At 33.6% G+C, this 27,050-nt stretch overlaps 1 protein-coding gene across 2 annotated transcripts in view; it reads left to right on the plus strand.

Annotated features, from left to right (window-relative positions):
- The window catches only part of LTBP1 (latent transforming growth factor beta binding protein 1), a 439,704-nt gene that overhangs the window by 276,178 nt on the left and 136,476 nt on the right, over window positions 1–27,050 (plus strand). Inside the window, exons 10-14 of one of the 2 annotated variants that reach the window (XM_051976131.1) lie at window positions 3,867–3,989; window positions 17,267–17,434; window positions 20,213–20,437; window positions 23,218–23,240; window positions 26,909–27,002. In XM_051976131.1, coding sequence (XP_051832091.1) covers window positions 3,867–3,989; window positions 17,267–17,434; window positions 20,213–20,437; window positions 23,218–23,240; window positions 26,909–27,002 — 633 coding nt within the window. The remainder of the gene's footprint in view (window positions 1–3,866; window positions 3,990–17,266; window positions 17,435–20,212; window positions 20,438–23,217; window positions 23,241–26,908; window positions 27,003–27,050) is intronic. The other variant, XM_051976132.1, reaches the window with a different exon arrangement.

Consider the following 27,050-nt stretch of genomic DNA (forward strand, 5'->3'; position numbering starts at 1 on the left):
TAATTATGCCTATACAAACATATCACCATTTTCACATTTCAGCCCCAAGTAGCATTTAGGTTTGGGATATTTTCACCAACTTTGGGTTCTTGCTATCTTTAGAAATAATTTTGCAATTTTTTTTTGTTTTTACCAATAAATTAACAGTTATATAAAATTTTATTTCCCTATATATATGAAGAGGATGATGGTCATGACAGATTTAGCTAAAAAGAAGTTAATTAAACTGTAGTAAAAGTTTGAAAAAAATTATAACCAAATTAGGAATTTATTAAGATATAACAGACCATGAAACAAAAGACCCAATTATTCCTTTTGTAAAAAAAAATCATTTTAATCTTGGTTTCTTTCAGGCACTAATTACTATGATTTCTTTGTGATTCAATATTAAATTGCCATAGAATTAATAGTTACCCCCAAATAAATTTTACTAGGCTTGACCTATTTTTTTAATACCAGCCCTACATTTCTAACCTTTCATAATAGTTAAGATAAGCTCTGCTTTTTTCCATCGCAAATTCTTAATTTCTCCGCGTTGATCTATTTTTGTCAATAGTGCCACTATTAGCTTCAAAACCCCCAAATTTTAAAGTTAGTATCTAGTTTTCTGTCCCTTTCCTTATCCAATGAATCACCACATCCTGTTGATTTTTAATTTTTATATATTCTCTTATTCATCACTTCTTTGTTATCCTTTCATTTGAACTGTTATTACCTAGATATTATAGTAGCTTCTTAACTACCCTCTTTTTCTCCATTATCCCTCTTCTCCAACCTATCTTTTATATGTGTATGTGATGTATATATAACATATTAATGTTCATAAAACTATGCTTTATTCTGTTGCTGCTCAAATATTATCATAACTTCTTTCTCTTTGTAGAATAAAATCTAAATATAGCCTAGAATTAAAAGGTCTCCATGGTCTGGCATCCACATCTTCTGCTTACCTCTCTTCTGCCCTTGTTACATAGTTCTCTAAAAATGTTCTTTTTGCTCTGTTTTTGTGAATCCAAGTACTGGTGTTCTTGTTCTTCTTTAAAATATATAATATGATGGTTCTTTCTGGTTGAGAGCAGGTTTCTCAGGGAAGGTTTTCTGGAGGCAGCCTTAGTTTAAGTTAAGAGTAATAATCACCCAAAATGCAGCCAGCTGGTAAAAATGCAAACGTTTATTTTCTTCTTCCAAAATAGCCCAGTTAGTTGAGACCTAGCTTTCTGCTTAGTTCTAAGAGCTCTTACAGCTTTGTCTTTTGCTTCTGCCTCTGTTTTCTTCAGCCTCCAGAGCCAGCTCCAAGTTGAATCTGTCTTGCCTCCAAGAGAGGGCTGCTGGCTCTCAATCTCCCAGAGTGCTCGGTGTCTGCACCAGAGTGCTTGGTGTCTGCACCAGCGTGCTCCTCTCCAATCTAATTCAGCTGAACTCTCTCTAACCCAAAGTAACTAACTAACCCGAAGCTAAGAGCCTCTTTATATATGATTTCCCAAAAGTTGACGACTCCTTGTGGAGGCACACCTAAGGGAGGTGTGAATTCACAAAGTTACAAAGTTTACTTTGTAAATCTCTCATACTTGTGAACTCCAATGAGTAAAGGTGTGAACACAAGCATTGTATCAATTAGTTCTATTTAGTACCTTGTTTCAGGTACTGGCCCAAAACATCTCCTTGTAAGATCAGATCAGTGATACTGAACCATGCTAAATTAGATAATTACTGTCTCTATGAACTCTAATGACTTAACAATTTATAAAGATTCCAACATCCAAGACCTAATGGATTTTCTTCTGGGAATATTTAGTTTAGAGAAAAGGATGTTGGAAAAAGTGAAGGGACATGGTAACTCTATTCAAGAGTTGAATGGGTTGTCTTGTGGAAGATATATCAGACTTGCTCACTTTGGTCCAGAAGCATAGAATTAGAAGCAATAGGTGGAAGTTGCAAATAAAAATAAGCAGATTTAACCTTGGTGAAAGGAAAAACTTCTTAGCAGTTAGGGTTGTGTCTAAAAGGAAAATGGGCCTCTAAGGGAGGTGGTAGATTACCCTTATTAAGCAGTTTTTAAGCAGAGGCCAGATGACCACTTGTGTATTATGGCAGGGATTTCTTTTGTGTATGGTTTGGACTAAATGGCCACTGAAGTTCCATTTATTTAAATTCTGGGATTCTGTTCCTACCTCCTTGATTGAAACAATTTCTTTTATACCTCTGAATTTTCTTATTGATTGCCTATTTATTTAGCAGCTGATAAGATTGATATTTTGTCCAATACAGGTAAGTAAAAGATAAACTTGCCTTCGATGTCAAAGGACCGGATCATTCCTTAGTTCCCTATTCTTTGTAATCCCAATAAAGTCATTTGACATCCCCATGCCACAGTTTTTATCATTTGTTAAAGCGATGGTACTGCCCTTGATAGACTTCTAACTATAAATTTGTGACCTTCTGAAATCTCTTCTCTCATTTTATTTAATCTGATGATTAAATCTTCAAGCTCTTTTATATTTCTATCTTGTCTTCTCAACTGGATTGCAAATTTTTTGACTTTTAGGGAAACCTTTCTTTCTCTATTTTATTCAAATAAGCCTCTATCTAAGGATATAAAATTTCCTCTTATTACCACTGAGGCTGCATCCCACAAATTTTGGTATGATGTCTCACATCATTGTCATTATCTTGAGATTGTAATTATCTTGAAATTATTAATTGTGTCTATAATTTGCTGTTTCACCCAATAATCCTTTAAGATGAGATTATTTAGTTTCCAGTTACTTTTTGGTCTATTTACCCCTAACTTTTTGTTGAATGTAGTTTTTATTGCATCGTGATCTGAAAAGAAAGCATTTACTATTTCTGCCTTCCTGAATTTAATTTTGAGGTCTTTCTGTCCTAATATATGGTTAGTTTTTAATGTAGGTTCCATGAACTGCTGAGAAGAAAGTACATTCCTTTCTGTCTCCATTCAGTTTTCTCCAAAGATCTATCATACTTAATTTTTCTAATATTATATTTACCTCTTTAATTTCTTATTTGTTTTGTGGTTTGATTTGTCTAATTCTGAGAGTGCAAGTTTGAGATCTCCCACTATTACAGTTTTGCTATCTATTTTTTCTTGCAACTCTCTTAACTTCTTCTTTAGGAAGTTAGATGCTATACCACTTGGTGCATATATATTTAGTATTGATATTGTTTCCTTTTCTATGCTACCCTTTAGCAAGATATAGTTTCCTTCCTTATCTCTTTTGATTAGATCATCTTTTGCATTTGATTGATCTGAGATAGGGATGGCTACCCCTGCTTTTTTGACTTCACCTGAAGCATAGTAGATTTTGCTCCAACCTTTTACCTTTAACCTGCATGTATCTCCCCACTTCAGGTGTGTTTCCTATAAACAACATATTGTAGGGTTCTGACTTTTGATCCAGTCTGCTATCCATCTCCGCTTTATGGGAGAGTCCATCCCATTCACATTTACAGTTAAAATTACTAATTCTGTGTTTCCTGCCATCTTATTATCACCAGATTATGCTTTTCTTTTACTTGCCCCCCCAACCCTATTTCCCAGTTTTAATCTTATGTGCCCCACTTGTATCACGCTGCTCACTCTCTTTAGGATTCCTCCCTCCCCCTTTTGAATCTCTTTAGAAAAACCTTTCTTAATCAGTTTAGCCCCTGCAGGGCCTTGAAAGTAGTTGTTCCTAATAAATGTGTTGATTGGATTTGAAATCTTTGTAGGGTGCTAATCAAGGACCACTGGCATACTGTTAGTTATAACCAGGTGGTTATTTCTTTTGGCAAATAGAATAAAAGCAGTTTATAGGTGATTTCTGCAAAGAACTTAACTTCTGGTTATCTGTGATATCTTCCTATAGACATTAATGAATGCCAGATGCAAGGAGCATGCCCTAATGGTGAGTGTTTGAATACACTGGGCAGCTATAGGTGCACCTGCAAACTGGGATTTGTGCCAGATCCTACATTGTCAACTTGTATCCGTAAGTAAACAAAATGATCATTTATCTTTGTTCTTCATTCTAATGAAATATTATTTTTGGTAAATCCAAGAAAATGCCTTGTGTAGAATATTTGAAGAGGCTGTTGTAGGTTTGAAATACATAAAACCTCATTAATTTAGACATTTGGGAAAGGCAAATCTGAATTATTGGAAAATCTGACTTAGAGGATATTTCTTTAGAAATGTGAAGATTGGATGAACTCTAAAAATTATTTTACTGGGAATTCAGAACTCATAGATGTTAGATTAGGGGACTCATGGGATTCTAAAATTCTATGATTCTCTTATTTTCAGGACTCAGTACAGTAGAAAGAGAATTGGATTTGGAGACAAGTAATATGGATTCAAGTCCTTCTAGTCACTACTTGTTTGAACTTGACCAACTCCATTTTTCATTAGGATGGGGATGGGAGGACAAGGTAGAAGGAGGAGGTTTATGCTAGCTAGCTTCTCAGATTACTTCCAGGTCTATATTTATTATCTTAGATAAATGCAGTAATTAATAAATAAATTCTTAGAGTTGTAAAGGGCTGAAACTCTTGAGTCAATGCACTGAGGTTGGACAACTGAGCACTTAAAGCTAATTACCAATTGGACAATACTCTATTAGCATATGCTTGGAAAATGGCCCTTCCCACTATTCTGTGCTGGCTCGATAATTGGTATATACAGAGAATGGTAGGAGGGACTAGGAGGTAGAGTAAGACTACCCAGAGTCACTTCTGGGTGGGAGACGGAGAAGGAAGGTCATGGAGATTCTGCTTCTATCCACTTCAATCCTACCTCTAAAGACCAAGAATAAAGACAAGGACTTTTGCTTATCCTTACTCCAGCTTGATTCTAAGGTATCTAGGGTGCTAACGCAGTCACCACATAGAGCTAGTCTGAGACTTAATAGATCTCCTTAAGGGTTTTGCTTTAATAGAACCTAAAAAGAATGCTTTGTAACTAGCAGATGTTTTTCTTGAATGAAATTCTTTGGTGCATATGGAAATAATGTACTCTTTTTAGTTATTTTAAACATTTCTCCTATTCAGTAAAGTCAATAAGCATTTATTAAGTGTCAGGTATCTGCCAGGCACTTTGTTAAGCAACAAAAACAAAACCCTGGGTGTTCACTCTTTCTTTGTGAAATAAATTGCAGCATAACTTCTATATGAATTATTTCAAAATCTGATGAATTTGAATTAATGAGGTTTCACTCAACTTTTTTCAGGGGAAAATTTTGTAATATAGGTCTATAGTCAAGACAGGAAGAATTTATTAATTGCTTTTTATATGCCAGGTGCACTGGGAATACAAAAGTAAGAAATTTTAAGTTCTCTGGGAGCTTACATTCTAATGGAGGGAAGAAAACAAAAGAAAGCTGAAAAGGGGAGGGAGAGAAAAGGAGGACTGAATTTTTGGGGTGAAGAAGGTCAAATATACCTTGATACAAAATCAGTATACTTGCTACTATATACATGCCAATTAGGAATATTATAAAACAATAATTTAAAGTACTTAATTTTTTCTTAGTAAATTGTGCTACTGAAGCACCAATTATATGAGGAAGGATACTAAATCATAATTTAACATCTTAGCAGTGGGACTGAAGATGAGTAACTGATCTAGCTAGTTAGGTCTGAAAGAAATAACAAAGTGAGATGGTGATAAATGTTAATAGGAATAGAAAATAGCTGCCTTTACATTCTATTCAGTTCAAAGGTCATCCACCTTTTGGTATGTGAGACAATTGGAGTTAAGTGACTTGCCTAGAGTCACACAGCTAGTAAGTATTAAGTTTCTGAGGTTAGATTTGAACTTGGGTCCTCCTGACTTCAGGGCTAGTGCTCTATCTACTGTGCAATTCAGCTGTTCCCATCTAACTTCTTAAGGAACCCAGGAGCTGTAGCCTTCTCCTTTTACAGTAAATTACCTTTTACTTACTCTTGTACACACACACACACACACACACACACACACACACACACACACTATCACCCCATTTATAATGTAAGGTCCTTGAGGATAGGTACTGTTTTTAACCTTCAGATTTTAACTATGTAACTTAATGCTTAGAATGTAACAAATACATGCTTGCTGATTCTTAGAATAATTTTAGAAAATGTGAGAGCTAGAAATGGTGTGGAAATTGAATTTGGACAGAGAAACTATGCCTCTAAAGGGAACCAGGAGACCTCATATCCCAGGTATATGGGTAGATTTCAAGGTTCCCATGAATTTGGATAGGTAAAAGAAAACCGGCGTCTTGATGGATACATCAGATGGGCATTAAGGTATCTGCCTTCTTTATAATTCTGTGATTCTGCTAATCCTTTAGCTGTAGTCCATCTTATAGACCAGAGGTCCTCAAACTATGGCCCGCGGGCCAGATGTGGCAGCTGAGGATGTTTATCCCCCTCACCCAGGGCTATGAATTTCTTTATTTAAAGGCCCACAAAACAAAGTTTTTGTTTTTACTATAGTCCGGCCCTCCAACAGTCTGAGGGACAGTGAACTGGCCCCCTATTTAAAAAGTTTGAGGACCCCTGTTATAGACCATATGTTCTTAAACTGGCATTCATTATCTTGATTTAAAAAAATATTTTTGATAAATAATTCAATATAATTGTTTTCCTTTGTAGTTTCGTGGACTTTATCTTATTTCAAAAGTATTCTTTTAAGAAGGGGTCTGTGGGTTTCAAAAGATTACCTAAGGAGTCCATGATTATCACATGTTAAGATCCCTGCTCTAATCCAATCTTCTTTTACATATTGGGGGAATGAAGTTTAGTGAGAGAACTTGCTAAAAACCAAATAGCTTCTTTTGGTCTCTGTTGTGATTATAATCCAAAGCTCTAGACCAAGGCTCTTTTTGATAATCAATGACACAGTAAGCATTTGTTAAATAACAAAACCAGTAAAACAAATAAACTCTTCTCCCCCCGCCCCCTTCACTCCCCTCAAATTCTGGCTTATAGCCATAAGCTTTTCTATTTCTTCTTCTTGGAACTCCTAAGTTACTTTCCAGGCTTAGTTCAAATGTAGTATCCTTCAAAAGTGTTCTCATTTCTTCAATTTTTAGAGATTCTAAACATTGCATATTTTACCAGTAAAGAATGTAAGCACCGTTATTTGTATCATCAGTAACTTAGCACACAATAGATATGTAATAGCTGTTTATGGATTAATCATTTTTTGTGAAAATGGAAAATGTGATTATTGGTTAAAGTTTTGTGAGTTATTAAATTTTTTATGTATTTAGATGTTTTGTATTTTGTTTCAAATTTGTTTCTTGAAATTGGAAACCAATTTTTTTCAAGAACAAAACAATATTAACCTTTTTTTGTTTATTTTGTTTTGATAAAAGCTAAACTTTATCTTATCTGAATCTTGGTCTATTTAAACTGATAATTTTGGGAAAGGAAACAGTTTTTTTTTTTAAGGCAAATAACATTTGCTTTTTAGGTGTGCTTAGCTCACTCATGTTGACATTGTAGAAATATCAGATATGGTAAAAAACCCTTTTGGAATTTATCACTTTCTAGTAAGGCTAGTCTAGTTGCCTGTTTTCTTATAATTAATTACTCCCATTTTCATTTAAAATGGTGTAAATGTAGAACAAAAAATTTTATAAGAAAAGCTTTTCTTTCATTAGAAATCAGAATAAATTTCACTGGTGTAGGATATTTCTATTACGAAATTCCCTATACCAATGGAAGCTGATAATTTCTTTTCATATTAGAATGTTGCTGAATTTGCTAAAACTCAGAAAGGGTCACATAGGAAGTATGTGTCAGGAGAGGGATCTCAACCCATTTTGTTCATTTAAATACAGAAAAAAACCCAAACATTTAGCATCACAATTTAACCAATTCAGTGTGTATGTAAATAGAATAACATTTTTATAGATCTATAAATAATAACTATTTCTGGTTAAATAAAGCAACTGTTCACTGTTAAGAATTCAAGCCCAAGTTATTTAAGATCATCCAGTGGATCATAATGATAATAAAATCATTATCAATTTATCTAAAAAATTATTTATCTTTTCTTTATACTTATCTGTTTTGCAGAAAGACATGATGTAGGATATTATAATTTAAAGGAATCTTGTTCTATGAATTAACTTTTAAGGAAGTGGTTGAGGAACAGTTGAACAAAAGTGAGAAAAAGAGGGAAAAGGTACAAAGAAGTACTACTAAAAATTGTTCCAAGGCTATATAATAAGGCTAGAGGGAATGGGTAATATGATGTTGCCACTGGCATTAATAAACAAGTTAGAAAGAAGTACATTGAGATTGGGGGGCGGCAGTGGTACTTTATATAATCAGCAGCAGATTGCAATATTTTTGTGCCAGTATTTGCATCTTAAGATGTATAAGGATATACCATGAAAGAAATGCAGGAGCATTGCCATTCCTGAAATGTATAATATTAGATTAAAACATATTCAGATTATAAAAGATGTGTTTTTTTAAAATAATCCAGACATTTCTCCTATTGACATCTGAAGAAAAATAGAACGTTAATCTCATTCAGTCAATCAGGTAGCAAGAATTTGCTAAATTTGAGGGATACAAAGTAAAAATCACATTCCCTGCTTTCAAAGGATCATATTCTGAGAACATAACATATAAATAAATATGTATATACATGATACATAGAGAGGTAGACTCCACTGTGACTGGAGGAGATCTCCTGCAGATGGTGGCATTTGAGTTCAATCCCTTTTATAAGTGATGGCAAAGGTTTTAAAGTTGGTTAAAAGAGATTCTTAATAAAATATCTATTCTCCTCTACAAACAACTATCTCTTTTATAGTAAATTTAAACTTTTTTTTTCAGATATAAGTGTTTATCCTTAAAATCTGAGAAGTTAGACTGAGAAATGGATGATCTTTGCAAAACTGGGTAGATAAATTCCTGCTGGTTGTTTCCACTTGGATGTCCAAAGTGAAATACATAGTCTTCTCTCTAAATTATACCCCTCTTCCCATTTTTCTGTTTGTTCCCATGGTGCTATTATTCTCCTACTTTTCCAGACCTAAATTTCTGAGTCATCTTTGATTTTTTTCCTTTCCTTTGATTACTTAGACAATTCTGTTAATTTCCCTAGTTTTTATTAATCTATCAACATGAATCTAGGTCTTTTTTTTACAATAGATGTGGTGTAATGTTAATTTTGCTGTAAATACTCTTTAAATGTCATTACTGTGCTCAAAAACATTTCTATTCCTAATAGGCTACTGTCCAGAAAGATAAACCTAGAATACAGAGTTTTTGTAGTCAGTACGCATTTAGTAAGTATGTTTTAGAGGCAAAATATGTAATGTGATCTATTTTAGTAATTTCATTTATCTGTGTCATGTATTCATTCTTTCCTCAGATTCAGTTGATCATCCCCTAAAGATACTCTAACCTAATTTTTTATCTAGGAGCTTTTGTTTATATTAATTTCCTTTGTTCTGTTGTCTCCTTTTTTCTGCTTATTCTTATGTCATTTAGGCTTCAAGGCTCCTTAGTCTTAGCTCCTTTGTGAAACCTCACTGATAGCTTTTTCCTCAGAATTTATGTAGTTCTTCCTGCCTGTCAGCCACCACCTTCTTTATATACTTGATCTGTGATCAAAGTTAGATTTGAAAACAGAATTTAATGGTTTAGGATAAGATGATGGCAGTGTAGTGAATTAAAAACATACCTTTAATATAGAAAAAGCTCTACTTTAAGTATTTTTTTTTCTGACATACAATCTGATGAGTATAAAAGTTATTTTGTTTTTGTTGTCTCATGGGTAGTAGGTGTCTGGAAGTCTCCCTGGATTGATCTAGCTCTTGATTTAGAAAAATATGAAGTAGGTAAAATTTACCTTTTTTGCTCAAACCTTTCTTTTCTGCATCCCTTTTTCTTTTTTTGTGATTCCCATTTCAACAAGAGTACCTAGTGCTTTCAAATTCTAGTGTCTTTAGAAATCACTTGACAGTGCTAATTTTTAAAGTCATTAAATATTTTTCAATTACATGTAAAAAAATGTTTAGCAATCACTTTAAAAAATGTTCTAGTTCCAAATGCTCTTACCTTCTTACTCCTTCTCCTTCTTTGAGAAGACAAGCACTTTGAGTTTGATTATACATATGAAGTCTTGCAAAACATACTTTAATATTAGCCATATTGCAAAAGAAAGACAAAATAAAACAGTAAAAATATAGGAAGTAAAAAAGTTTATTTCAGTCTGTCCTCAGTGTTCATTAGTCTCTCTCTGGAGGTCGATGGCATTTTTCATTATGGGTCCTTTGGAAATATCTTGCATGTTGTTGATCAAAATAAATAAGTTTTGTAGTTGATCATCCATACAATATTGATGTTACTGTGTAAAATGTTCACCTGACTTTTCTTGAATTTATAGAAATCTACATAGGGTTTTGTAGAGGGCGGAACTCTGGAGAAGTATACTTGAAATAAGGTATTAACTCAGTGGAATTGATGAGATAATGGTTCTCTAGTTCACATATATCTAATATGATATAATGATATAATCACTCTAGTTTGATATGATATAATAACTCTAGATTGGCTTATACTCAGTATACTGTAATGATGTAATTGTAACACAGGGTATTTAAGAGCTGAGAGAACTGGGGACAAAGTCGGACTCAGACTGAGACTGATTGAGACTGGTAGATTGTCAGATTGCTGAAAGAGACTGGGTCAAACTGAGACTGGGTCTTACTGGAGGAGAGAAGGAAGAAGGAGGGGGCCACTTGGCTGGTCAAAGATGGAGTTTGGAATCTGGTGTCTTCTCTTGTGTCTATGGTTGAGAGACCTCCGTGTTCCTCCCTCAACCCTTAAATACTTCAGTATGATTGTGTCACTACACTCTACTGAGCATGTGTCAGCTGTAGAGCATTACATCATTGCATCATATTAAGTATCATATTAAGTATGTACTTAGCTATAAGTACCTTGCTGCCTTAGATTTCAGTACACCTTTTCAGATTTCCACCTTCTACAGGGTTTTCTGAAATTATCCTTATCCTGCTTCTTATTTTTTATAGCTTGATTTCCATTAAAACCATACACCATAACTAGGTTATTTCCCATTTGATGGGCATTCTCTCAAGTTCCAATTCTTTGCCACCAAAAAAAAAAAGAGTGGCTATAAATACTTTTGTATAAGTAAGTCTTTTTTCCCTTTGATCTCTTTGAGATATAGATCTCAAAGTTTTATTGGGTCAAAGAGTATGCATAATTTTAGAGACCTGTGAGCATGGTTCTAAATTGTTCTTCAGAGTAATTGGATGATTACACAAGTCTACCAATAGGTGTCAATGCCCAAATTTTTTCACATTCCCTCTAGTATTTGCATTTTCTAGCATCTCAGTAAGGGGATTTTTACATTTTTACGTTTACACTGTTTTAATTTACATTTCTCTATTTAGACCATTTTTTCATGTGACTATTGATGCCTTTGTTTTCTTCATTTAAAAACTTCCTGTTCATATCCTTTAACCATTTATAAACTGAATAATTGCTCTTATTTTTATAAATTTGGCTCAGTTCCACACACACACACACACACACACATGCGTGTGTGCGTGTGTGTGTGTGTGTGTGTGTGTGTGTGTGTGTGTGTATGTATATATTCAAGAAATAGTGCTTTGCAACAAAATTTTTCCTTCAGTTTCCTGTTCCCCCTTAATTTTGGCGGTATTGATTTTTGGTTATAAAAAAGTCTTTTAAGTTCATGTAATCATAATTATCTCTTTTACTTTCCATAATCCCCTCTATCTCTTGTTTGGACATAACTTTTCAATTACTTATAGATCCAACAGCTACATTTTTCATCGTTCCCTGATTTACATATGATATCATTCTTTATGTCTCAACCATTTATCCATTTTGACCTTATTTTGATATATGGTATGAAATATTGGTCAGTACCAAGTTTTTTTGAACTGCTTTCCAGTTTTCCCAGCAGTTTTTGTCAAATATTGAGTTCTCATGCCAAAAGAATTAACTCTTTGAATTTATCAAACACTAGGTTACTCTGGTCATTTACTACTATGTATTGTGTACCTAATCTATTCTATTTATCTACCAGTCTATTTCTTAGTTAATACCAGATTGTTTTTACAGTCTGTAACTTACTGCTTTGTAATATAGTTTGAAATTTGGAATTGGAAGCACTTTAACATTTTTTTCATTGATTCCCTTGATACTGACTTTTGTTCTGCCAGATGAATTTTGTAACTATTTTTTCCTAACTCTATAAAATAAGTCATTAGTAGTTTGAATGGTATGACATTAGATGAGTAAATTAAGTTAGGTAGAATTGTAATTTTTCATGATATTGGCTTGCTCTTCCCATGAGCAATTAATATTTCTCCAGTTTTTTAGATCTATATTTTTGTGAAAAGCATTTTGGGTTTTGTCTTGGAAAGTGGACTCCCAAGTATTTTTTTTTTCAGTTATTTTAAATGGAATGTATTTTTTCCTGCAGGGTTTTGTTGATAGTACATAGAAATGTTGATAATTTTTGTGGATTTATTTTTTTTGTCCTGCAACTTTGCTATCTCAGGACATAACCCTTTTTTTTATTATTAGTATAGCTTTTTATTTACAAGCTATATGCATGGGTAATTTTTCAGCATTGACTGTTGCAAAACCTTCTGTTCCAACTTTTCCCTCTTCTTCCCCCCAACCCCTCCCTTAGATGGCAGGTAGACCCATACAATGACATAACACTTTTAAAAGTGATAGTTTTGTTTCCTCATTGCTTGTTGTTTTCCTTTTTCTATTGCTACAGTTAATATATCTAGTAGAGTATTGACTAATAATGGTGATAATGGACAGTCTTACTCCCCTCCTGACAATGTTTGCTTTTAGTTTTAGATAGATAATCCTTATCAATTTAAGAAAACCTGTATTGATCCCTGTATTTTTTGTGTGTTTTCAGTAAGAATGGGTGTCATATTTTGTCAAAGGTTTTTTTTTTTTTGGGGGGGGTATCTATTGATATGATTGTATGATTTTTTTTTAATTGATGTAGTCTATTATGCTGGTAATTTTTCTCAAATATTGAACCAGTTCTGCATTCCTGGTGTAAATTTCATCTGGTCATAATGTATGATCTCTGTGATGTATTACTAAAATCTCCTTGCTAGTATTTTATTTAATTTTTCATTGATATTAAGAATATTGGTCTATAATTTTCTTTTCCAATTTATACTTTCCCTGTATAAATATCAAAACCATATTTTGTCATAAAGGGATTTAGTAGGATTCCTTCTTGATTTTTTTTCAAATATTTCATATAGTATTGGAATTAATTGTTCCATGTGTAATAGAAATTTATTTATAAATCCATGGGAATTTTTTCTTAGGAAGTTTAATGATGGCATATTCAATTTCTTTCTCTGAGCAGGATTATTTAAGTATTTTATTACTTATTCTGTAAATCTGGGAAAATTGTATTTTTGTAAATTTTCATCCATTTTACTTAGATTAACAGTTTGAGTAGGACAAAAGAATGCATGATTATTGCTTTACTTTGATCTTCATTAGTGGCATATGGTGGCTTTTCATTTTTAATAATCATAATTTGTTTATTTTCTTTCTAAAATCCAATCAACAAATGAATGATGCATTTTAATATTTTTAATAAAACTAGCTCCTACTTATATTTGTTATTTCAATGGTTTTTTACATTTACTTTCAAATTTTCACAAAGGAAAATATTTCCTTTGATTTTTAGAATTTCTATTTTGATGTTTAATAGGGGATTATTAATTTGCTCCTTTCCTAAATTTTTAGTTGCATGCTCAGTTCATTGATTTTTTTCTTACCCTCATTTATTTATATCTACATTTTGAGAGATAAATTTCCCTCTAATTACTATTTTGACTGCATTCCACAAAGTTTGGAATGTTGTCTCATTGTCATTTTCTTTTAAAAAAATATTTTTTCTTTCTATGATTTTTTCCTTGACCCACTCATTCTTTGAAATTGGTTCATTTAGTTTCTAATTAGTTTTAATCTAGGCTTTTCAGCCTAGGAAATGAGTAGGATTGGAGTGGGGTGATGTAATAAAAATTACATTTTTATTTAATTAAGATCTGCGAATGATGCAAGTAATATTTCTGTATTTTTCAATTTTATGAAGATTCCAATTGAGAAAAAGGTAGATATTCAAGTTGATTCCAATTGTTTTCTTAATTCTATTCTAATTAACTTTAAGATTTTATTTTTCTTGACTTTTAAATTTTATTTTGTGGTTAAACTTAGCTAACTTTGAGAAGGAAAGTTAAGATGTCTTACTAGTAGAGAATATTTGTTTATTTCTTCCTATAATTTATTTAACTTTTGAATTTGGATGCTACCATGTTGAGGACGTATATGTTTAGTATTGTTCATTGTCTGTGGTAAAAGATGTAGTTTTTCTGCTTTTATTATATCTATTTTTGCTTTTGTTTTGGCTGAGATTATGATTGGTACCTCTGTCTTTTATTAATTTATTTTTTTTTATTTTGGCTGAAACATAATCAATTCTCCTTCAGCCCATTATTTTAACTTTGTGTGTTCTTCTGTTTCATTTCACATTTATTTTTTCCAATGGTAATATACTTATAAAAATTTTCTTTTATTCTGAATTTAAGAAATAAACAATTCCACAGTATAGTAAAATAGAAAAAAAAAAGAGATAATTACACATGAAACTACAAATCTGTTATGTACAACTTCTTATTCCTTTTAAACATATAATAGTTATATTTAAATGTGTTCCTGTGTTTCATGTTTTTTTTTTTTTTTTTTTTTTTGAAAAATATATTATTGGATTCTGGTTTTTAATTCATTCTGAAATCCATTTCCATTTTATGGGTGAGTTCATACCATTTACATTTACAATTTTGATTATTTACAGTGCATTTTCCTCCCTCTAATTTTCTTTTATTCCTTTTTCTATCTCTCTCTTCTCTCCTCCTCCTCTCTCTTCCTCTCTCTCTCCTTCCCTCCCTCCCTCCCTTTTTTTCTCCCTCCCCTCTTTCCTTCTTTACCTTCTTCCTTCCCTCCCTCCCTGCCTCCCCTCTCTCTCCTAATATCCTGTTCCTCCTCAAATATCCATTTTGCTTCGGATTACTGTCACTTTTTGTTGGAATCTTTACAAATTATTAAATCATTAGAATTGATAAGAGCCAATAATTATCTAATTTAGCATGGTTCAGTTTCATTGATCTAATCCTACAAGGAGATGTTTTGGGCCAGAACCTGAAACAAGGTACTAAATAGAACTAATTGATACAATGCTTGTGTTCACACCTTTAGAGAGCTCATATAAGCAAGAAGTATTTAAGTACTCATTGGAGTTCACAAATATGGGAGATTCACAAAGTAAACTTTGTAACTTTGTGAATTCACACCTCCCTTGAAGCTTTTAGGGCCAGAGAGCACTCTGGGAGAGCCAGAAGCCCTCTCTCAGAGGCAAGAAAGATTCATTACAACTTTTACCTTGGTGCTGGAGGCAGAGGCAGAAGCAAAGGACAAAGCTACAAGAGCTCTTACAACCAAGGAGAAAGAAAGAGAGAGGCCTCTAAGAAAAGCTAACTGGGCTATATTGCAGACAATAAAAGATCTGAACTTTTATCACCTGGCTGCATTTCGGTGATTATTACTTTTGACTGAAACTAAGGCTGCCTCCAGAAAACCTCCCCTGAGAAACCTGCTTTCTCCCAAAGAGAACTATTATTTTAAAAGAAGAAAATCACCACAACTTTTTATATGCTTTTCCTTTCTTTTGTCCCCTTCACCTCCTTCTTCCTTCTTGGGTAAGACAGGTTTCTATTACTAATTGAGTCTGCATATGAATATATATTTTCACTTTTTGAACCAGTTTACATTGAGTGCAGTTTAAGCATCACCCCACTCCAATCCTACTCATCAAAAAAAAATTTGCTTCAACATTTTCTTCTACATTGTAAAAGCTCTTCCTTTTATGCTCTTTTATATAAGATAATTTTTTCCATTTTTCTTTTCTCTTCCCCCTTCTTCCAGAGTCTCTCTCTTCTTTGCTTGTCCATTTTATTTCACATCATACATTTTTCTTTGAGGCTTGCTTTGTAGGTGTTTGGATTTTTTCATTGTCTTTTGAGTATGTGTCTTGGTCTTCCCTGGCAACATAATAGCTTTTTATGGTCAAGTTATGCTTTTGGTTTTGTACTTTGCTCATTTTTCCATCCTACAATTTGATTAGAAACTTTATGTAAATTTTGGGCTCCATTCCTAACATGGGTGGCAGGGACTCTGTCTCAAGCTTCATTCTTCTTTGTTCTCTGATTTCAGAATTAGTTCTGGGATTTCTGAAATTTTCAGTGCTACCAAGATATGATCTGAGGAGAGATATGATCACTGTTGTTATGGGTTGCACTTTGTTCCTTACACAGGAAGGGCTCCTGATCTCTTGAGATTGTAACTGACACTAATCCTCAGTGTCCCTCTTCTGGACTTCTCTTCCCTTGGGACTAGAAAAGATACTGAGAAAAGAGTCCTTTATCTCTTAGGGCTGGAAATACTATTGCCCCTCATGACTGAAAGTACTGCTCTCTATCCTTGAACTAGCACTCAAAAGTGGGTATAAATAATAGATTGCCAAACAGTTACACTCTACTCCCATTCCCTCTTGACTAGAACTGTGACCCAGGAATAGGTATAGGCAGTGGAATTTCCAAACAGTCTGATTCTGTGTCCAATGCTTGTGTAGGGGAGCCCTGCAATCTCTTTCTAACCTTCTATGTTGTCTCGGGATGGAAGGATATCTCCCTCTGATTTATTGTTGGCTCTACCACTCCAGAATTTAATTTGAGGCATCATTTTAAAGTTATTTGGAGAGAATTGTTGGGAAACTTCAGCTGAGTGGTTTTATACTCCACCATCTTGTTTCTGCCCCATAAGTCTCCTGGGTAAGGTGTCAGGTTTCCTCCTTTTTAACTTTGTGACTCTGGGCAAATTGCTAAATTTCTCTAAGTTGATTTCCTCATCTTTAAGATGGAGAAAAAAAATGCTTGCACTGTGTAGCTCACAAGATTGTTGTGAACTTTGTGTGATTTGTGAACCTTGAAAGGCTATATAAATGTGAGCTATTATTTATGGCTTAACTTTAAAATGACATTTCATACACATAATTTGAATGAATATAATTTTTGATAGGATATGAGACTTTGTTCTATGTTTTTTTTTTTGTTTCTTCTATCAAACCTAGCACTCCCTTGTCCTTTTGTTGTAGCTGACAATCCTGTAATCTCTGAAGAAAAAGGACCCTGCTACAGACTTGTCAATTCAGGAAGACAGTGTATGCACCCCCTTTCTGTTCAGCTCAGCAAGCAGCTCTGCTGTTGCAGCGTTGGGAAGGCATGGGGACCACATTGTGAGAAGTGTCCCCTTCCAGGAACAGGTAAGATGGCATAGATATATAGGGGTTTCTATACACACTCATGGGCATAGAAAACAACCTCTCCAACTGAGATTTTGTTTGCTTTTTGCTTTTTGATTTTTTTTAAATCAGGGGGAAGGTTTGTTTAATTTTTGTAGGAGTAAACAGAAAAGTGACATAAGGCTGAGGGAAAAGTCATAAGGAAAAGACTTTGTTTATTCCATGTGACATTTCCATTTGATCAAATTAATTAACATGAATTCAATTCATTGTCATCTTAGGTTACACAACCTACTATTCAAAACAATATAGAATGGCTGTCAGACATGAAAAAAAGGCTGTCATTGTACTCATGTCTTTGTTACTGTGAAAATCTGTTTGCCCCTTAACTCCTTCTTACAATAATTATTTTACTGAGTTCCCCCAAAGTGAATAATACTTAATTTCTCATGTTGGAAATTGAAGCACATAATATTCATTTTATACTTATGTTAAATCTTAGAAGTTGCTTTGATTTGAGCTATAATGCTTGTTTGACACCCTTATTAACTCTCTTGTTTTTTGGATATTGTGTGCATTGAACATAGTTGATTTAATTGTGCATAATTTCTTATTGGTCTGACAACATTCATTTATTTTCTGCAATGCCTAATTCATACCTAAGAAGTTAATCATTCACTCAGGAGGACTTGGTTTTTAAGAAAGAAAAGCTAGGGCAAATGTGCATAGTATTATTAACAAAAATTTTCTCTGATTTCATTAGATGGTCATATAAGCAGTATTATAAGATTCTTGTTATTTGATCAGATTCTTCCTATTAAGGGATGTAACAAGCATCTTTGAGTCTATGTAGTAAGTATATTGTAGTAAGTTCACATAGTAAGTATATTATAGTTGCATCATAAGTGTTTTGCAGGGCTGCAGTTTCATGGAGTTTTCACAATGATGCTAATCATATACTATTTTTATTCCTTTTATTTTGATGTGTTGCTCCATTAGTGAGTATAATTTAAAAAGTTGGCAAAGTAAGATTCTGAGATTCACTTTTTCTCTGCCTAATGAAAACTACCTTGTATATTGATAGACAGTAAGGCTTGAGGCATCACCTACATTTTATACCATTAGTGGGAACTTACTGATTCATAATTAAATAAATACAAATTAATCAAATATAGTGTCTTTGTAATTTATAAATGCATTTTTAAAAGAAAAAGTTCCATTTCAGTTTAAGAAATAAATTAGAGCAGTGTTCTCAGTGTTTCTGAGGTATCATTCATGGGCCTTTCAGCACAAGCTATTATATTTAAAATGTAACATCACATTGAAAATATATTTCACATATAATTTAAAAATTACAATTTTTTCTAAGATTTAATATTGTAGGATTTTCTCTCTTTTTACAAATTTTCTCTTTTTTCCTCCTTCCCTACTTTCCCCTTTCCTTTATTCCCTTTTTTTATTTCCTTCTTTCCTTTTCTTCCTTGCCTTCATTTCTTTCCTTACCCCTTCCTCGTTATTCCCTCCCTTTTTTCTAGGTAGTGGGAAAGATTGGTAGAAATCTTTATCTTCTTATAGAAAAATGTCTTCTTTTGCTTTTGACACAAATGTTCCCTTTGATGCGAAAAGCCCAAGTAACTAAACATTTCTCATTAGTTACTTTCTCTTTATCACCTTATAGGAAAAAGTTATTTTCCTTTTTCACATGCAACCTTGCAACATTTCTTCTTCTTTTATTTTGACCCTTTCTTCTTTGGTACATGTCTTCAACACAATATGTGACCAGCAGCTATGTAGGAGTATAGTAACATTATGAGACATGAGAATATGTTTTAATTATAAATAAATAGACATACTATATACATTCACCCTGGTTCCATAAATCAACTTTCAAGGCCTTAACACAATGATGAGGTTTGTTTGTTTGTTTTAGTAACCTTTATTTCATCTCCAGGTTGGCTAGTTAATTAACTCCTCACCCTACCCTATGAAACACACTTTTCTTTTTAATTAGATTCTAGATTTAAGTTTCTAAGTATTTCTCTCTTAGTAACCCACGGATCCTAGACCTTGCTGTTCTTCTTGTCTGGATTTCCTGGCATCACCACAGCAAATTTTTCTTCCCTTATTTTTGCCCAAAGGCATTCCCCTCAAAAGTTGTTCCCTCTTCTAATCTTTAACTGAATCCTCAATTACCTAATCTGTCTTTTATTTTTGCCCAATTTCTCACTGTCATATACCTAACCTCAGTTAAACCATGTCATTAATCCTGCTAATTTTTCTGAAGAACTTTTTTTTGGTCACTATTACTGCCCCCCTATTATAGTTAGTGATATGCAGTTAATGGTTTTTTTTTAATAGAGAACGATCAATGGTTTAAAACATTATATAAATTGAAAGGGGGTAAATTTTTCCCCACATTGGCAAAGTCCAAGTCCTTAGTGTTAAGTTACTTTAGTCCCCAGGCCTAAGAAGAGGTAGAATTGCTATTTGGTGTCATCAAACAGTGTTACTTTTTAAATTCTTCTGGAAATAGTATTTTTGACATGCTAGCTGAGAATCAGCAAATGGATAAATCTAAAGGTAAAGAGTTTTGTATTTGTATTTTTTCTCATCAGTCAGGTTTTAGATAAATTTGTTATTTTATAATATATTTCACACCTGTCTTTATGGTTTTGGTGTGTGAGTGTGGATATGGGTATATGGATGATGATTTTAAAAATATATTCATCACATTTTCTTCTGTTTGAAGTTATGTACTTCTAAATTTTTAAAAGAAATATTTTCCCATCCCAAATCTAGCTGCTTTTAAAGAAATCTGTCCTGGTGGAATGGGTTATACAGTTTCTGGCGTTCATAGACGCAGGCCAGTTCATCACCATATAGGTAAAGGACCTATATATATCAAGCCCAAGAACATCCAACCTGTTGCTAAAAGTACTCATCCTCCACCTCTCCCAGCAAAAGAAGAGCCAGTGGAGGCGCTGACCTTCTCCCAGGAAAAAGGGCCTCAGGTGGATGTGCAAGGTGAGAATGGAACAGATCCTAAAGTGTAGCTAGCCTATTTATTTCACTGTTTCTAACCTTTTGTAACAGTATGCTTAAAGCAATTGAAGAGCTTTAAAGATATTGACATGGCTTTATCTGAATTTCAGATCAAAATAATTTCTCCTCCTATTTCATGATTCCTCAGGGAGTAACATAGGTCTTTGAGGAATCTGTGTTAATTAACTTAAGTGTCTAGGATATGATTTTATAGTTGTCCTTTTCACAAAGTGACATCTTAGAGGCATTAATTCAACTTGTATGAATTAATCCATAATATCCCAGGTAGTAAATAGTACTATAGGATCATATATTAAGAGTGGGAATCAGATGTGGAAACTGAGACCCAGAGAAATTAAATGACTTGCCCACTATATGACAGACCCAGTTTTTGAACCTCTATTCTTTGACTTCAAATCCAGTGTTCTTTCTGCCATACCAGAATGCCTTTCAGTAAAGGACTAAAATGTCTTAGAATGTCAGTGTTGGAAAGATTCTTCAGGTTCATCTATTTCAAGTGTCTCATTTTACTAAAGAAAGTTTGACCTAGAAATTTAAATTCCTTATGGTTGCTGTCATTTCAATCATGTCCAACTTTTTGTGATTCTATTTGGAATTTTCTTGGCAAAGATATGTTATTTGCCATTTCCTTCTCCACTTCATTACTAAAGAAGAACTGAGGCAAATAAAGGGTCAAATGACTCAGTCAAGACTACACAGATAAGTGTCTAAGGTCAGATTTGAACTCAGCAAGATGAATCTTCCTGGCTCTAGACCTGGTTCATTCTTTACTGTGTCACCTAAAATAGGACAGCGATGGCATTATTATTAGTATGAAGCATTCAAAGTTGTACAGAGAAAAGAAAAGGAAGCCTTTTGATGTCATAAACAGATTTCAGAACTTGAGTTTTAATTTTGACCCTGACATTTTATATCTAATCTTGATTAAGGTCTGTTCTTTCTAACTCAGTTTCCTATATTTAGCATTTCAGTTATTTCATGTTCTTAAAATAATGGCACTTGGTGTCCAAGAAACTAAAACTTATATTTACTCTAATTAATCTCTTTTTAGATTTCCTGAGTTGGATATCAGAAGGGAGGGATTGGTGGACGGATTTTTGGGACAAAATTGTATAGTCTCTAAAATGAGTGATATTTTACTGGTTCACTGAGTCTACCTTTCTTCTCATAAGAGAGAAACAGGCCTTCCTTGTATCCATACTAGACACATGTGTTAAACAGAGTCAGAGAAGAAAGAACTACTACATCTGTCTGCAATTAACAATCCTGATTAAGTGTTCTTAGTGGTGCTATCACTGAGAATATACATCCTAGGAGTGAAACTGCTTTGTAACTGTTTACCCTTGCAGGAAGGAGAAAACTGCCCATCTATCTAGGTTTTACCAATGAATAAATTCCTCCATGGAGGCAGGTTAAGTATTGTAAAAAGTTAATAAATTTTGTCAGACCACTAAGCTATTTCAATCCTGATTTACTGTCTGGAGACAATGTAACTTCTAAAACCTTTGTTTTTAGGGAAATCATTCACCTGGAATCTCAATAAATATTGAGATTTCTCTTATGTCTTGGGAGCCTAATATCTAAGATTGTCTACTTAATAAAGGGCAATGAGAAATCTGAAATGAGATAAGGTTTTGGTTCTATGGCCAGAATTTAACGTAAGAAATTAATTTTTATGGGCAAGCCAGAATAGTTAGGCAACACCTAACAAAAAAATTTAATTGCCAAAGCACCGTGGATACTCTTGAATCTTAGACCTCTGGTTACTGTTTGCCACATAGCCTTACAATTTATTATCAGAGAACTTCCAGCTGGTTCTTCAACATTTTCAAAGGGTGCTATGCAACAAATATCTCATATTTATAGCTAGTAATGGTGGCACAATACTGATAAAGCTCTTTAATACTGACACCTGTTTGATGTACATCTTTGCCTATCTGCAGTATGTTTACAGTAAAGTGTTCAGAGCGTTTCCTTTAAAAGTAAAATGTCTAGAGTTGACCTCCTTTCAACACCTCTTCCTTATTCTTCCTATCCCTCCCATTGAAATAAATGATTTTTTAAAAATCAAAATTGATACTACTAAAAGACAACTAAAGGTTGGATATCATATTAAGAATAAGTACTTTACTTGTAGTTTGAAGTGCCCTTTTTTGCATTTCTTTATAAACTGTCTCCAGAAAGCTAACTTTAAAGCTTCTACTCCCAAACCAGATAATTAAGCATTTGATATAAAACCCAAAAGCATAAAATTTTGGAGATTAAAGACTTGTATATTTTCTAGTCTCTTACTCTTATTTTAAAGATTTTAACTCTAAGGTTTTGAAAGATAACATGCTTTGCCCAAGTTACATGACTAGTTAATTTTGGGATTGGAATTAGAACTCTTGTTTTCTTATTGAACTTGATTTTTCTGCTAAAACTTGCTGTGTTTTAACATTTCGGTTGCCCTAGCTCTCTTTTATACCAATCAACAATTAAGTGAGCATTCATGAAGTACCTATTGTGTTCTAGGCACCATGCTAAGTATGCAAATACACTTATTAGAAATAAAATTGGGCATTAATATAAATTCTTTCTCTAAAAAAGTAGTATCTTGGAGTGATGTCAGCTTCCAGTAGAAAAATTGCTTGTATTCCTATGGCATTAGAATGTGAGGGTCTTGCTGGGAAAATTTGTAAGAATGAAATGTGTTACTCGTTTTTTTTAATTCTAAATTTTATTTCTTTTTTTGATTATAGTGGCAACTGCAGCTCCTGAGAAGGTAATCTATTCATTCGTTATATTTTTCATTTAGTTTATCTGATAAAAAGGGTTGTTAGATTAGATATATTTGTAGATTTTCTTTCAGCGCAGAAAACTATGCTGATTTATAAAATGAAGAGGAAGGTAACTAAGTCACTAGAAGGGTAAGAGCCCAAACCCAATTAAAGAACCAAAGGCTTAAAATGATCTTGTGAGAATACTGATAAATGTTTGCTTATGTATGTGTGTATAAACACACATATAGTAAACATATTTCTGTAATAACCTATGTGTATGATAATAAGACCTAGTAAGCAAGTGTCAGAGACACAAACATCTACAAAGTAGTTAAACACAAAGCAATTTATAAGGAAGAACATTAGCAGATTGGAGCATCAGAAAAGATTTCATGGGGGAAATAGAGCTGCACCTTAAAAGAAGAGAGAGGTTCCTTGAGAGAGTATTTATTGTAGGTGTGTGGCAAAGGCGCTGAGAAAAGAGGTGGAATATTCTGCATGAGAAGTGAAGCAGAGGCCAGATTGGTTGGATTGCAGAGTGTGAAGAAAGAGCATAATGTTTAAGGAAGCTGGGAAGATAGGCTGTAGCCAATTTGTATTGGACTTTAAGACATAAGCTGAAAAGTTTGTTTTGTCCTAGAGACAATTGGAATTCACTAGATTTGGTGTTGAGTGAGAGAAGTGATGTAATCAAATCTGTGCTTGCATATTACTTTGGCTAGTAGTGTGTAGAGTGAACTGGTGTGGTGGGAAACTGGAGAAGATTAATTAGGAGACAGATTAATCTAGGTAAGAGATGATAAGGGTCAGTCTGGGAGTAGGATGGAGTTGGTCCTTAAAGGACATTATACAAGAAGAAACAATAAGATTTGCCTGCTGATTAGTTTAGTAAATGTTAAACACTGATAAATGTGAGTGGTAAACACATACACTTTCTCTCTCTCTCTCTCTCTCTCTCTCTCTCTCTCTCTCTCTCTCTCTCTCTCCCTCTCTCTCCCTCCCTCCCTCCCTCCCTCCCTCCCTTCCTCCTTCCCTCCTTCTCTCCCTCCCTCCCTTCTTCCCTCCCTCTTTCTCGGTCTCTCTCCCCCGCCCTCTCTCTCTCCCCAACACACACACACACACACACACACACACACACACACACACACACACAAATAATAAGAATTCCGGAGACTTTTATTTTATTCTCAGGAATACTGCTGATTCTTTGAATACCCCTAGACAATTTGTATAGAGGAAGGTGAGGAAATGAACAAGCATTTATTCAACATCTACTACATACTATTGAATGTATTAAGCACTTTATAAATATTATCTCATTGGATTCTATCTTTGGGAGGTAGGTGCTATTATTAACACTTCTTTATAAGAGAATAAGACAGATGTTAAGTGACTTGGTCAGGGTCAAATAGCTCGAAAGTGGGAGATCAGATTTGAACTTAGGTATTATTGACTCCAGGCCTGGTGCTATATCCACTGTAATATCTTGTTGCCTCTAAGCTTTGCTTCTTTATCTGTAACATGAAGATATACTAAGCTTTCTGTAGCTATTTTTTAGACTAGGCCAAATCTAAATTACATTGAGAACTAGAAGAGACCAGTGAGGAATTCTAGTCCGTCCCTCTCTTTTTACTGATGAGGATCTGAGATCCTGAAATTTTCAGAAATTTGCCCAAAGTCATATAATTAATAATCAAATCCAAATGCTCTTGATTCCAAATACAGGATACTTTCCACTTCTCTTATGGTTAGAACTATAAAGGATCTCAGAGTTCACGGAATCTAACCCATTCTTTGTATAGCTGGAGAAACAAAGGCTGGAAAAAGTGGAGTGTTAATGTTTGATAATAATTGATAATTGACAGATATGATTTGTACTCCACTCTTGCTGGTTGTAGGTCTAGTGTTAAGTCCTCCACCATAAGTATAATTTTTATTTTTGTCCTCTCACACAACCTCCAAAGAGGATCCCTGTAGTTTCCTGAATGCCTTTTTAAAATATTCCATATTTTTAATACATTTCAAATTTTTTATTACATTTTTAAATATTCCCTGTGCATCAATGCAGCACTGGAACCATCCCTCTGATCTTATACAATTATGCATTTTCTACCCAACTAAACATTTACTTGATGACATATTTTATACCTTTTCTTTAGCTGCAGGTCAGGAGAATAAGATAATAAAATCTGCTTATTTTGCTTCATCCATACAAAAATATTTATGAAATGCCTACTTTGTATACTGAAGGGGATACAAAAGATGCTTAGAGTTATCTTCTCTACTTCTGGAATTTATAGGCTTGTAGTTGAGAAAACATATAGAAAGCATAGTTAGAACTCAAGGACTTTGAAGAATATCTAGTGCAGCCCTCAGAGAAATGAGGTGAAAGGCCTCACAAAGTGGAAGCTAGATTTTTTAAGCTGATATTTTCTGATCCCAAATAAACTAAATATAATTGAATAATACCTAATAATGAAAGAGAGTTGTATATTTCTGAGGTAAATAGGAAGATGTGATACAATTCCTGAATGAGATACATCAACAAATAATAGTATAAATCAAAACCGAGTAGGTACACAAGAAAGTATAGAGTGCTTTGAGAATTAATGATGAGGAAGTGAATTATAGGTAGGGGAACTGTTGAAAGCCTCATTGAAGAAGTGACATTTGAGTTAGATCATGAAGGATAAGTAGTTTTCTCAATTAGAGGTATCAAGGATTATGGATAGACTTCCCAATGATAAGGTATAGAAAGAGAAAAGAAGGCGACAATGGTAAAAACCTTGAATGCCAACATAAGTGGAGCCAGAAAAGGTAGATAAATGAGCTACAAGGAGATAGAGGAGTTGAGATAGAACCAGGAGATTAAAACAAAAAACTATGAAAGTAGAGAGTCTATAGGAAGGGAGAATGGTCAGTAATACCTAATACTTCAGAAAAGTGAAAGAAGTTAAGGACTGCAGAAAAAAAAAAAAAAAACTACCATGTAACCAGTGAATCCTTACATAGCCACTCTGGCTTAAGCAGATACTGACTTTCCCTCAGTTTATACTATCATTCCTCTGAGAATTTGGAGTGTCATACATTCAAAATCAAGGTTGGCATGTAGGGAAAGTTGCAATATGACCTCAAGCTTTATACATATTCTGTAACTGACATGAAGTATTTTACTTTACCAGATGCTCTGTTGTAGCAAATTTGTCATATCTAATATTTAATCTATTGTCTTTGGCTGGTTTACTCAGTTGGTTCGAGTAATATATGAAGGAGGCCAAGGTAATGAGTTCATTCCCTGTGTGGGACTGAGCAAAGTGAGCCAGCTGTCTTGAAAATGTGTGTTGGTCATCAGGGTGTCAGAGTGAGAGAGTGTCGATGGATTAACACAAATCATTCACCAGTACTGGAAAAACAGCTTAAAGCCTTTACCACAGCAATTCTGGACCATGAACATAGCTGACCTTGTATGTAAAGTTTGGTACCAATTATTTTTTAAAATATTTTATATATGTTTAAAATAAAGTGAAATAATATACATTTTCTGCTGAAGCAATATAAAAGCTTCATATTCCTTTCCTGAGTTTTTATTTTTAAAAAAAGTTGGATAATTTAGAGGAATTAAACAGTGGTTTTTTTTTTTTTACTTTTATTCTTTTTTCTAAATATCTAGGAATTAGTTGACCAAGAAAAAACCAAACTTGAACCAGGTCAACCGCAGCTGTCTCCTGGCATTTCAACCATTAACCTACATCCACAGTATCCAGGTAGCCCATTTTGACTGATATAATAGAAAAAAAATTAATCTATTCTGA

This window comes from Antechinus flavipes, chromosome 2 (genome assembly GCF_016432865.1).
Source record: "Antechinus flavipes isolate AdamAnt ecotype Samford, QLD, Australia chromosome 2, AdamAnt_v2, whole genome shotgun sequence".
Taxonomy (NCBI): domain Eukaryota; kingdom Metazoa; phylum Chordata; class Mammalia; order Dasyuromorphia; family Dasyuridae; genus Antechinus; species Antechinus flavipes.